General features: G+C 42.9%; 1 protein-coding gene across 1 annotated transcript; it reads right to left on the reverse strand.

Annotated features, from left to right (window-relative positions):
* Positions 1–1,079: 1,079 nt before the first annotated feature.
* Positions 1,080–10,285, reverse strand: LOC138769624 (nicotinamide N-methyltransferase-like). Its single transcript, XM_069948217.1, has 3 exons — positions 10,099–10,285; positions 6,991–7,198; positions 1,080–1,612 (listed from the first exon to the last, which is right to left on the reverse strand). Exons 1-3 carry the CDS (start codon positions 10,247–10,249, stop codon positions 1,198–1,200), a joined length of 774 nt encoding a protein of 257 aa, XP_069804318.1. The 5' UTR covers positions 10,250–10,285; the 3' UTR covers positions 1,080–1,197.
* Positions 10,286–12,539: the final 2,254 nt, after the last annotated feature.

Consider the following 12,539-nt stretch of genomic DNA (forward strand, 5'->3'; position numbering starts at 1 on the left):
GGTCATCGAGCTTTTGGCTGGGGTTACCATGTGACTTCCTGTCCTACCTCAGTGTATTCCCTACCATCAAGGGGATAGGTTGAGTTAGTCCTCTCTCCCTGCTAAGAGAGAGGCCTGCGTGTGCTCTGCTGCTCCAGTCCACTGGCTGTGTTCCTGTCTCAAGTGTCTCATCTGGGTGTCGATTCTTCAGTCATTCTTCAGTTCCTCTCATCATCATCTTCTCTAATCATCAACAGCAAGTATTTCATTCAAGTCTCATTCCACCCAGCATCTCAGCTTCAGTATCACTACTACTCCCATCATTCAGCACGCTACTCTCACAGCCTATTGCAGCATCACACATTATTCTGCTTTATTCAAGTTTGCCTTATTCCCGGTTGCATCCGAAGAGACTGTTACTACTAGTTACCACCGTTACAATAAATATACAACTACCGTTGTTTCTGAACCTTGGCATTGGTGTGATCATTGGTGCCCTGACTAAGGACAACGAAGAATCGCATGCCCAGTATTCCCGCATGGTCAGGAGCCCGGTTTCCAGCTGTAGCACCCTCGTGCCTACACCGTGACCACATTATCCTACAGCTGCCCCGATTCCTGCACCCTCTCAACATCTCCACTGCGGAGTGGCCCTCAGGGGCCAGGGCATAGCGCTAACATTTTCAATACAATTCATGATCATTATAACTGACAGTACTTTCAATCGAACGCGGAATTGGCCCGGCCATAGAATGGTTTCTATGGAGCCGGCAGGTACAGGTACGTAAACAGGTACGAGCCACAGAATCCGCCGGAACTTCCGTAGTGTGAACCCACCTAAGAAGAGATTCTAGAAGCATTACCCTCTATAATAAATCTCAGGATGAGTTCATAATGAAATGTCTTTCCAGCTGATTGTCAGGAGAACTAGTTGTCTGCACCTCGCCCGTAAACTACTGGTAGCCTATCCCGTGGGCAGGCAAGTTGTTTTTTCATCCTGGACAACACCTGTAACATACTATAAAACTAAGGATGAAAAGGACAAAAGGAATAAGAAAAGTTTGCCTTTTAAAAAATAAATTATTAGTAGACGCCAAAAGTGAGCTCAGACATTTATTGGAGCATCATATCATAATATAATGGTTCGATAATTATATTTATTGATTCTATCTCCAAGTGGATATGATTTTCTGGTACATTTTTCTGGACCTTTTCTGGTTATTGTTTATGAGCTGTGAGGGTCATCATTGAGGTGTAGTCAGTCAGATCACTCTTTGCCGCCCTTGGGAAAACCTCACAGTCGTCTATGATGAACCCTTGTTTGATGAGAGCCTCTTTGACAAAGTTCTCGTCATATGTCAACACATGAAACTTCTCCTTACCGACCATGTAATATGATCCATTTAAGACCCCAAGTAATATCAGGTAGCCTCCAGGTTTTAGAAAGTTTACAATCTTCTTCAGGTTGTTGACATAATCTTCATGGTTTTGGCTGATGACATCAAGCAGCCATGCGCTGATCACACAGTCGGCTTTTGGTAGATCCAGTGGATCTATGAGATTATTTTTTTGAAGGTTACATTTCACGATCTGCTTAATTGCCAACTTCAGCTTCAATTCTTTCTGTTCATTGCTGAAAATGATTAGATATTCTAAATATATTTCAAGTTCTTTCATTGGATCGTAAAAAAATACAAAGTCCCAGAGTGAGTCTGTGCATTAACCCCTTAACGACCGCGGGCGTATATTTACGCCCTGCGGTCGTTAAGGACCCGGGTGCTGCTTGTAGCCCGGGACCGCAGGTATTAGCGGGCATGGTCCGATCGCCGTGCCCGCTAATACAGTAATCGGATGCAGCTGTCAAAGTTGACAGCTGCATCCGATTACCGTTTGCAGCGCCATCCCTGGTGTCTAGTGGGGAGATCGCTCCTCTGGGACAACGATCTCCGTTACTGAAGCCGGCCGGGGACCGCTCCAAGATGGTGCCGTCCTCGACTCAGCACTCGTTTACTTCCGGCTGCAGCAGCCGGAAGTAAACGAGTGCCTATCTCATGGATCTCAATGAGAGATCAATGCACTTATACTAGAAGTCCCCCAGGGGGGCTTCCAGTATATGTGTAAAAGTTAAAAAAAAGGGTTGTTATTAATAAAAAGCCCCCTCCCCTAATAAAAGTCAGAATCACCCCCCTTTTCCCAGGTTATTAATAAAAGTAAATAAATAAACAAACATAATTGCTATCGCCGCGTGCGTAATCGCCCGAACTATTAATTATTCACATTTCTGATCTCACACGGTAAACGGCGTAAGCGCAAAAAAATCCCAAAGTGCAAAATTGGTCGCATCAAATCCAGAAAAATGTTAATAAAAAGCGATCAAAAAGTCGCATATGCGCAATCAAGGTACCGATAGAAAGAACACATCATGGCGCAAAAAATGACACCTCACACAGCCCCATAGACCAAAGGATAAAAGCGCTATAAGCCTGGGAATAGAGCGATTTTAAGGAACGTATATTTGTAAACAATGGTTTTAATTTTTTACAGGCCATCAGATACAAGAAAAGTTATTCATGTTATAAAATAATCTGGGTGTAATGGTGGAGGGGGAAGAGGAAAAGGCCAATCTACTAAATACATTCTTCTCTACTGTATTCACAGAGGAGAATCCCATAACAGACGATATGACTAGGGATAATGTTAATCCTCCCATAAATCTCACCTGCCTAACACAACAAGAAGTGGGGAAACGCCTTAAAAATATTAAAATCCATAAGTCACCGGGCCCAGAAGGTATCCATCCTAGAGTTTTGCAAGAATTAAATACTGTGTTAGACAGACCGTTATTCCTATTATTTAAAGATTCTATTACGACAGGGATTCTTCCACAGGACTGGCGCATAGCTAATGTGGTACCAATATTCAAGAAGGGGTCAAGGAGCGATCCTGGAAACTACAGGCCCGTAAGTCTAACATCTATAGTAGGTAAAGTATTTGAGGGGATTGTAAGAGATGCTATACTGGAGTATCTTAATGAAAATAATCTTATGACTCAGCACCAGCATGGATTTATGAGGGATCGGTCCTGTCAGACTAATCTGATCGGCTTCTATGAAGAGGTAAGTTATAGACTGGACCTGGGGGAGGCTGTGGATGTTGTGTATCTGGACTTTTCAAAGGCATTTGATACTGTGCCGCATGAAAGGTTGGTCTACAAAATGAGGATGCTGGGACTCGGGGAAAACGTATGCAAATGGGTAAGTAACTGGTTGTGTGATAGAAAACAGAGGGTGGTCATTGATGGAACATATTCAGATTGGGTTTTAGTTACTAGTGGGGTACCACAGGGGTCAGTGTTGGGTCCACTTCTTTTTAATATTTTTATTAATGATCTTGTAGAGGGGCTACAGAGCAGAATCTCCATTTTTGCAGATGATACTAAACTGGGTAAAGTAATCAGTACAGAGGAGGATAATATCATATTACAGAGGGATTTGGAGAAGCTAGAGGCTTGGGCCGAGAAATGGCAAATGAAGTTTAATGTGGATAAATGTAAGGTTATGCATTTGGGCCATAGAAATAATAAGTACAGTTATGTGCTAAATAATAAAACACTGGGTAAAACTACTTCCGAAAAGGACCTGGGGGTATTGGTGGACAGTAAACTCAACTTTAGTGATCAGTGCCAGGCAGCAGCTGCCAAGGCTAATAAAATAATGGGATGCATCAAAAGAGGTATAGATGCTAAAGATGAGAACATAGTTTTGCCTCTTTATAAATCACTGGTCAGACCACACTTGGAATACTGTGTACAGTTTTGGGCACCGGTATATAAGAAGGACACAGCTGACCTAGAGCGGGTGCAGAGGAGGGCAACAAAGGTCATTAAGGGAATGGGTGGGTTACAGTACCAGGACAGGTTATCACGCTTGGGGTTATTTACGCTAGAAAAAAGACGTCTTAGGGGCGATCTGATCACAATGTACAAATATATGAATGGACAGTACAGAGATTTTTGTAGTGGTCTTTTTACTCCTAGGTCTGTAACAATGACAAGGGGGCATCCTCTACGTCTAGAGGAAAGAAGATTTCATCATCAGCATCGACGCGGGTTCTTTACTGTACGAGCGGTAAGACTGTGGAACTCTCTGCCACATGATGTTGTCATGGCTGATTCAGTAAATAAGTTCAAGGGAGGCCTGGATGCTTTTCTTGAACAATATAATATTACAAGTTATGGGCATTAGATTTCTGGTGATACGTTGATCCGGGGATTGTTCTGGTTGCCATTACAGTCGGGGGAGGGGGGAGGGGGGGGGGGGAGTTTCTCCCTGTGGTGGGGCGTTTGTCTTCTGCCTCATAGGGGTTTTTCGCCTTCCTGGATCAACACAGTAGGATTTTCCTAGGTTGAACCTGATGGACTCTTGTCTTCTTTCAACCTTATTTACTATGTTACTATGTTACTATGTAATTGTAACGACTTGTGGAACATATATAGCAAGTCAGTTTTACCCCAGGGTGAACGGTGTAAAAACACATATCCACTAAAAACACAAAATGTGGTTTTTTTTTTCAATTTCACCACACATTGAATTTTTTCCTGCTTTTGCAGTGTACTTTATGCAAAAATTCAGCCTGTCATTGCAAAGGACAATTGGTGGCGCGAAAAATAAGGGCTCATGTGGGTTTCTAGGTGAAAAAATGCAACTGCTATGGCCTTTTATGCACAAGGAGGAAAAAACGAAAACGCAAAAATCAAAATTGCCCCGGTCCTTAAGGGGTTAAAGATATTACTTGATACATAGCTATGAAGAAGAAGCTGCCAACATCTTTCTCATTTCTCTGTCATCACGTCCTGCTCTGCATCTATTAGCTGAAGCTTCACCTCACAGACGTCATGTTCCTTTCGCCACCATCATACACTCTGCATGGAAGGGTACGTGCACACTGAGCAATTCTTGTGGATTCTGCAAGGAATTGAAGAGGAAAGATTTCTGCTTGAAATTCCTCTCCTTTTCTGCACTGGCAGAAAAGGAGAGGAATACGGGTGGGTTCACACTACGGAATCCGCGCAGATAAGTAAGGATTCTTTTGCTCGTACCAGTTAACGGCCGCGTGCATAGATACCATTCTGTGGCCTGAACAATTCTGCTGTCTGCCGAAAGAATTGACAAGTCATTTCTTTTGGCGCAAGGTGGAATCTTCCCGGCCATAGAATGGTGTCTACGGAGCCGGCAGATGTGCGCTCGGCCGTCCGCCGTAACTTATTTGCACACATTTCGTAGTGTGAACCAGCCCTTTGAGCAGAATTCAAGCAGAATTTAAGCCCCCTTGACTTCTATAGGATTCCTCTAGCGGAATCCAGACAGAAATTTCCACTGTGTGCACTAATGCGCGGAAATACAATAGAAAATAATGGGAGCCAAGACTGTTCATTTTTTACGGGTGGAATTTCGAACAGATTCTGTGTGCCTTTTGATGCGGAATCCACTTGAAATTCCATAAGAATTGCTCAGTGTGCACAAACCCTAATACAGAGAGTAGTCTTCCGCTTCCTTCGGCTTTTTAGTCCAAATGTAGTAAGCAGCAGAAATGGAGCAGAGAACTTTCAAGTGTTAGGACACGTTCACCCACAGCGGGTTTGAATGGGTCCCAGTACTGTGAATTTGAATGGGTCCCATACCCCTTTAACCTCTGCGCCGCCGGCCGAAAGCATGCCTGTCCGCAGCCCGCAGCCCCGGCCCCCCGTCCACTCGCACTGCCTGCCGCTGCGAGCATACATTACCAGCCTGGTGCCGCGGCTCGATTCAGGCTCCCGACTCCCCTCGCTCCTCTTCAGCCAATCAGGGCTGCCGTGCACTGATTGGCTGAAGAGGAGTGAAGGGAGCCGGGAGCTTCACACAGCCGCGGCACCGAGCTGGTAATGTATGCTCGGGACGGCAGGCGGTGCGGGCGGATGGGGCTGCGGGCTGTGGATGGGCAGGCTTTCGGCCGGCGGCGCAGGGGTTAGAGGGGCCGGGTCCTATACACGCAGCGGATCTGCTGCGTGTATGGGACCCATTCAAATTCACAGTACTGGATCCGCAGCGGATTTTGCTGCTAACTCGCAGTGTCAAATCCGCTGCGGATCCGGGAGGTGTGAACGTACCTTTAAAGGGGTTTTCCTATAAAGAAATTTATATTATAAAACTGAATGTCTGTCTGTCATGCTCTATAGAAATTTAAACTCCTCAGCCACTTGACCCCAAATTTGGCATTTGGGTTCATTTTGTGCCTGGGAAACTTTATGTATAGGTTCTGACCTTGTCGGATGTTCACAGAAATCTCCATTGTTCTCTGTGATCATCCATTACTACAGCCTGTGCTCTAGAGGCATTAAAACAGCTGAACAGTGTGGAGGAGGTTTATTGTGCTGTCTTACAGTAAGATTTCATTTGTTTTCCAAATCAACCATTTAGAGCTCAGCTTTGATTTTGTCAGAGCAGTATGAGAAATGAAAGCTGAGCTGTCATTGGTTGCTATTGAGAACAAATAAACGCCTAACTAAGACAGCACCATATATTTTCCTCTATGGCCCCCAAATTGGCACATAAGTACATTGGGTGTCCAGGAAGACTTTTGTAAGTGCAAACCTTTCTGTAAGTAATGAGTTTTCTAGAATTTTTTTTTTATATTAGTATTATTATTTTTATTTTTTTTACTTTCTAGATTACTTTATTTAGCCCTAGGGAAGGGAGTAATCGAGGGGTCAAGTATAAATAATATGAGCTCAAACCATTTTGCCAACTTCTACACAGTCCAGGATGATGCAGCTATATTCTTAGGTGCTTCGGACCTGTAGTGTTAAGAGTTCCTGGGAACATTGTATTTGAGAAATAATCGAATAAAAATGATAATTGCCTGGGTATATGAGCCTGGCAGCTCCATTTTACCAGTTTCTACCGCTAGGAAAATAAAAAAAAAAAAAATCCATTACAGCCATTATAAAGAATAATATTGGAAATTTTACTTTACCTTTTTCCTTCAAGCTGTTTGACAATGTCTCTTGCGTGTGACCAGTCAAAACCTCCGGTTCGATCATAGCGCCACTTGTTCAGTTCCATGATGCATCTTTCCTTAAACCTCATGATAATGATATCGTTGAAAAATTCACAAACCGTATAAAGATGGTGAATGATCGGACCCATGCTGAAATCCATGAGAACAGTTCCTGTAATGTGGCCTTTAAAGGAAACTTACATTAACATAAACTGGACTCTGTGTGTAGGACATGCTTATAAGCATGACAATGCTCATTTCTTAGAATAATATATAAATTGATGTCATTTTATCTCTTTGCTTAGATTATCTGTAATCTCACCAATAATCCAGGAGAAAAATAGGGAGAGGGGAGCAGGAGCTGTGGGGCAGCATGGTATGCTGGAACCCTAGTGAATGTAAGTTGAGCAGTAATGCATACAGTGTATGTACTGCTACTTACCAAGGGTATATGAAGGATTTTCTCTAAAGGGAAGGGAAAGATTGAAAAATATTAAATAATACCTCTACACCAGAACCTTATATTACCTCGATAGTGACCTGGTAATTACCTGTTTTACCAAAAGTATTGCAGTAAGAGATAAACGAACTTAGAGTAAATTCTGCCTGTTCCAGATGAGTGCTGGAGATGTAAAGGATCTATTAACCCTTTGAAGACCAAGCCCAAAATGACCCAGTGGACCGCACAAATTTTCATTTTTGCTTTTTCTTTTTTCCTCTTCCCCTTTCTAAGAACTCTAGCACTTTAATCTACAGGGCCATGTAAGGGCTTTTTTTCCCAGGAATAGGTGTACTTTGTAATGGCGTCTGTCATTCTACCATAACATGTATGATGAATCCCAAAAATATCATTTATAAAAATATAAATTGGTGAAATTGAAAAAAAGAATGCAATATGGTAACTTTTGGGGGGTTCCTATGTCTACGTAATGTAATATACAGTACAGTAAAAGTATTCTATAGGTCAGTCCAAACACAACCATACGCAGGTTACACAGATTCTCTAATGTTATATATATTTTTTTTATGAAATCTGTCTTTTTTTTTTGCAATTAATTATAAATAAAGTGGCCCTATTGTGACTCTTATAACGGTTTTAGTTTTTCCCTCACGGGGCTGTATGGGGTTTAATTTTTTTGCGCCATGATCTCTAGTTTTTATTAATACCATATTTGTGTAGCTCGGACGTTTTGATCACTTTTTATTAATTTGTTTTTATATATAATGTAACAAAAAAAATACCTCTTTTTGTTTACACCCTTCGCAATGACGATTGTTATATTTTATTAGATCAGACAATAACGCACACTACGGTATATAATATGTTCATTTATTTATTTTTATGTGTTTTATTTATATAATGGGAAAGGGGGGGGTGATTTTAACTTTTATTGGGGGAGGGGCTTTGAAGTATTTTTAAAAACATTTTTGCTTTTTTTTTTTTTTTTTACACATTTTAAGTCCCCCTGGGGGACTTAAACATGCAATCAACAGTTTGAATACACTGTAAAATGCTATGCTATAGGCATAGCATTGATAAGTGTAATAGGCGCTCTTCTAATTAAGCCTGCCTGTGACAGCAACAGAGTGCCGATCGGACGGCATGGAGGAAGGTAAGAGACCTCCAGCGGTCCGTTAAATTGATTGGGATCCCCACAGTCACACTGCGGGGGTCCCGATTGGTAAGTGACAGGGGCTGCCCCTGTCACTTACACTTAAACGCTGCAATCACAGCGTTTAAGGGGTTAATGGCAGTCTGCAGTCTGTCATTAATGGTGAGGGCCGGGCTGCTCGCTGCAGCCGGCCCCAACCTGCTATGAAGCGCACTCCGCTTCGAAGTGTGCTTCATAGCAGCATAGACACCCAGGACGTACAGTTACGCCCTGGGTTGCCTGGTGACAGACTTCCAGGCCGTAACTGTACGTCCAGGGTCGTCTAGGGGTTAAAAAAAATAAATAAATATATATATATATATATATATATATATATATATCTTAAATATGACATTACATTCCTGCATGGTGAATGGCATAAAAAACCCGCTATGGCTCTTAGAAGGTGGGGAAGAACATTGCATTAATTTGACCCAGACATCCGTGCAACGATGGCCTTGGTCATGAAGGGGTTAAATAGTAAAAATTTGTTCTGTGAAAAAAACCTTCAATAAACATATGTTTAAAAAAAAAAATTCTGTCAAACATGAATCTGAACCTTCGGCTGCTCATTGCTTTAGTGTGCAGGATGACAGTCCCACGTTTCCTAGGGCTGTATCCATCTTTTTTAGGTCGTTCCTTAGACTGCATCCATGTTTTCCAGGCAAATTCGAGCTTCTGTCGAACCCAAACTTAGGCTGAATCCACACTGCGTTTCTGCTGTCCATTTAAAGTAAAGTTGGACTCCCTACTCCTTTTCAGTGCTCAGAAGCAATGTGTACAAAGCATGCAACGCCGCTCACTTTACATTCTTAGGCTATGTTCACCCGACGTATCTTTTGTATAAATCACGGCTGTTGTTGCCGATTTGCAACAACGGCCGTGATTAGTACAAAAGATACATTGCCATAGAAGTCAGAGGAATCCTGGCTGGAGCGTATACACATAGGATACACTATGTTTGGGATTCCAACCGGCCGTACGAAAAACTGACATGTCAGTTTTGTGCGGCCACTATTCACTGAACAGCAGCCGCACAAACCTGTCAGTTCATACTGTGGAGAGTGCGGCTCCAGCCACACTCTCCATTGTGTTTAAAGGTGAATTGGGATGCAGGCGCCCGTGCGTGCACCCACATCCCAATTCAACAGAAATGAAGTTCATCCGGCTGGTACTGCAGCACCGGACGGGATGATGTTCACTGTCATTGGCCGTTCTGTGACCCGGCCAGGTCACAGATCGGCCGGTGTTTCACGTAGTGTTAACCCAGCCTTAGGGGTGCAAAACCTGATCCGTCAGATTTTTCACCCCTGAAAATTTGGCACCTTAGGGCAACTTCTCCAACCTCTTCCATATGTTGAGCTTATAAATGTAAGAAAATAGGGAGAAAGAATTGAAAAAGTCACATTTCCATCACATTATGAATACATACCTCTGATTAGAGTCTGGTGAAGCTTCTGCAGGGGATTTTTCAATCCATCTTCCCCAAAGGCCATATCAGGCTTACTGGAAAAGTATGTATCAAGAAGTGTCCTCGTATCAAAGTCTTGGACATGATAGAGGTTTTTAGAGATGGAAGTCATCTTGTAGGAGATAATCTGCCTCTTCCTTAAGCTTAGCTCTATGGTCTATACATAAGCGTGCTGGAGATGTCCTATTTATTCAGTTTCTTACACACGTCACACACCAGTATAAATATACTCATCTTTATTTTCTGACCCTCGTGGTCTGGTCTTCAAACCTTGTGACAGACCTCGTGTCAGACAAGGTAACAAAAAGTTGACACATGTACTAACGTATTATGCAAAAATACTAATTTAAAATGTAAATTGCCAAGCTTATTGACTTTTCCATGTTTGATACCTCAAGTATCATGTAGACATATCAAGTGATAATTCACTCTTTATAAAGAAAGGTTCCACACAACTAGAAGGTACTTTTATAAAAGGTTGCTCCAATATTAGGGCCTCCTGCCTGTTCCTGGTCCTGTCTGTGAAGAGACAGGCCACTCTGTCTGGCCAAGATGGTACAGCACTGTGGACGGCGATTGACTGAGCTGTCACTTTACAGACAGGTTCATAAACAACTGCGGGGAAAAGCCAGGAGGACAGGGGGAGTGTGGACAGGTAAGTATAATCTTTTTTTATTTTATTCTCCACAGTCATCAGCTGTTGATCGGCTCCATGGCTGATTGTTGCCTTTATTACACGGTACAATAAGTGCCCGAATCGGCCTGATTGGGCAGATAATTGGTCTGTGTAAAAGGAAACTAAATTGATATACTTCTGAAGAAATAAACCTGTGTGTGCCCCCAGTTGTCTTCTAAAAATTAAGACAAGAACTTAAACGAGTATTCCAGGAAAAAACAACTTTCTCCTATCCTCCCCCTATCCCTGTGTGTGTGGGTGGGGGCCCACCGCTGTACCCCCGGCGATCTTCGTATCGGACCCTGGCTTCTGGGTATGGCACATGGCCCACGGCTTTATTCATTCCTATAGAGCTACGGAAAGAGCCTTGTACGCCCGAAGAATGCCATACTCGGCTCTTTCCATTGGCTCCATAGGAACGAATAGAGTCGCGGCTCTATTCATTAGACAGAAGCCAGGGCCTGATATGGGACCTGAGGGGTACAGAGGTTGGACCCCCCACGATCTCCTACTTTTCCTGTGGATAGGGGAAAAGTAATTTTTGCCTCTTTAACAGAAAGCCGGTCTATAATTAGGCCCCACCCCCTTTTCCCCAGCCGGATTCACTAGGAGCCCACGCCTTTTAGTAAATCCGACCAGCTGCGTGCAAGATCATGGATCATGATTTCCACCATGATAAATGTGGTGTGGCCACGCCTTCTCCCTACCTTGATTGTTCCCCGAATACCCCCTGCCCGCCCATCAGGTGAGCGGGGGATACAGCAGGCATACGCCAGGAATACTCCCTGGCATTAAATCCCAGACACCACCTTCATAAATGTCCCCTAAAATGTTATCTTCTGACATATATGATGGAAAAATTTCAATCGTTCAATATGAAAACAAACATACATGCAAACAGACAAACAAACAAACATTCAAATATAACCCAGCTGCTTGTACCCCAAGGGTTTTTTGAACTTAATGGGTGCATGTATTATGTAGCAGGAAGATTCACTACAAAGAGACCCCACATATTCTGTTGTAAATTCCTTTGGGATGAAGCAATCTGAACCAAGGAAATAACTTGCGTGTAATGTGTAATCAATAATTTGCATCACGTATGTTGCTGAAACTGATCTCTGTTTTTCTATGGTCACATTTAGATTTTCTGTGTTCCTCAACATATTGACAAGAAGAAATACTTGAGAGAAGAATACTTGTGCCCGTGTCTCGACCTGAATGTCGCTAAACCACCTTCTGCCCTGCAGTGTTGGACTACCCGTCCTACAAGGGTGACACATGCCCCAGTCTTGGTTACCTGAGTTAAACAAAGTGTCCGAGTATGTCCCAGTGTCACTTGCGCTGCAAGATAAAGTACGAAGACCTTGGTTATGATTACTTTGCTCTATCCGGGTCAGTTCCTCTCTTTTAGGATACTGCCCTGCACTGTTTTTAAAGATTCACAGAGTGGGCTGGGGTAATCTCTGACTTGTCCTCCCTTAGCTGTTTAGCACTGCATAATGTTTGTAAGTGTAGCTTTTAGAAAGAAAGTCTCTATGTTCTCCATATGTATCTGTTCACTATCACACACTAGACTAGACTGCACTGTGCCCTAAGGGTTGTATGTTGTGTATGTATAGAGTGCAGGGATAGGTAGAAAAAAAAGAGCATCTCTCATTGGTTGGCACAGACCATGTGGCACAAAAAACAGTAACCCTATAGTGACTACAGCTGTGCAAGACAT

Source organism: Dendropsophus ebraccatus, chromosome 12 (genome assembly GCF_027789765.1).
Source record: "Dendropsophus ebraccatus isolate aDenEbr1 chromosome 12, aDenEbr1.pat, whole genome shotgun sequence".
Taxonomy (NCBI): domain Eukaryota; kingdom Metazoa; phylum Chordata; class Amphibia; order Anura; family Hylidae; genus Dendropsophus; species Dendropsophus ebraccatus.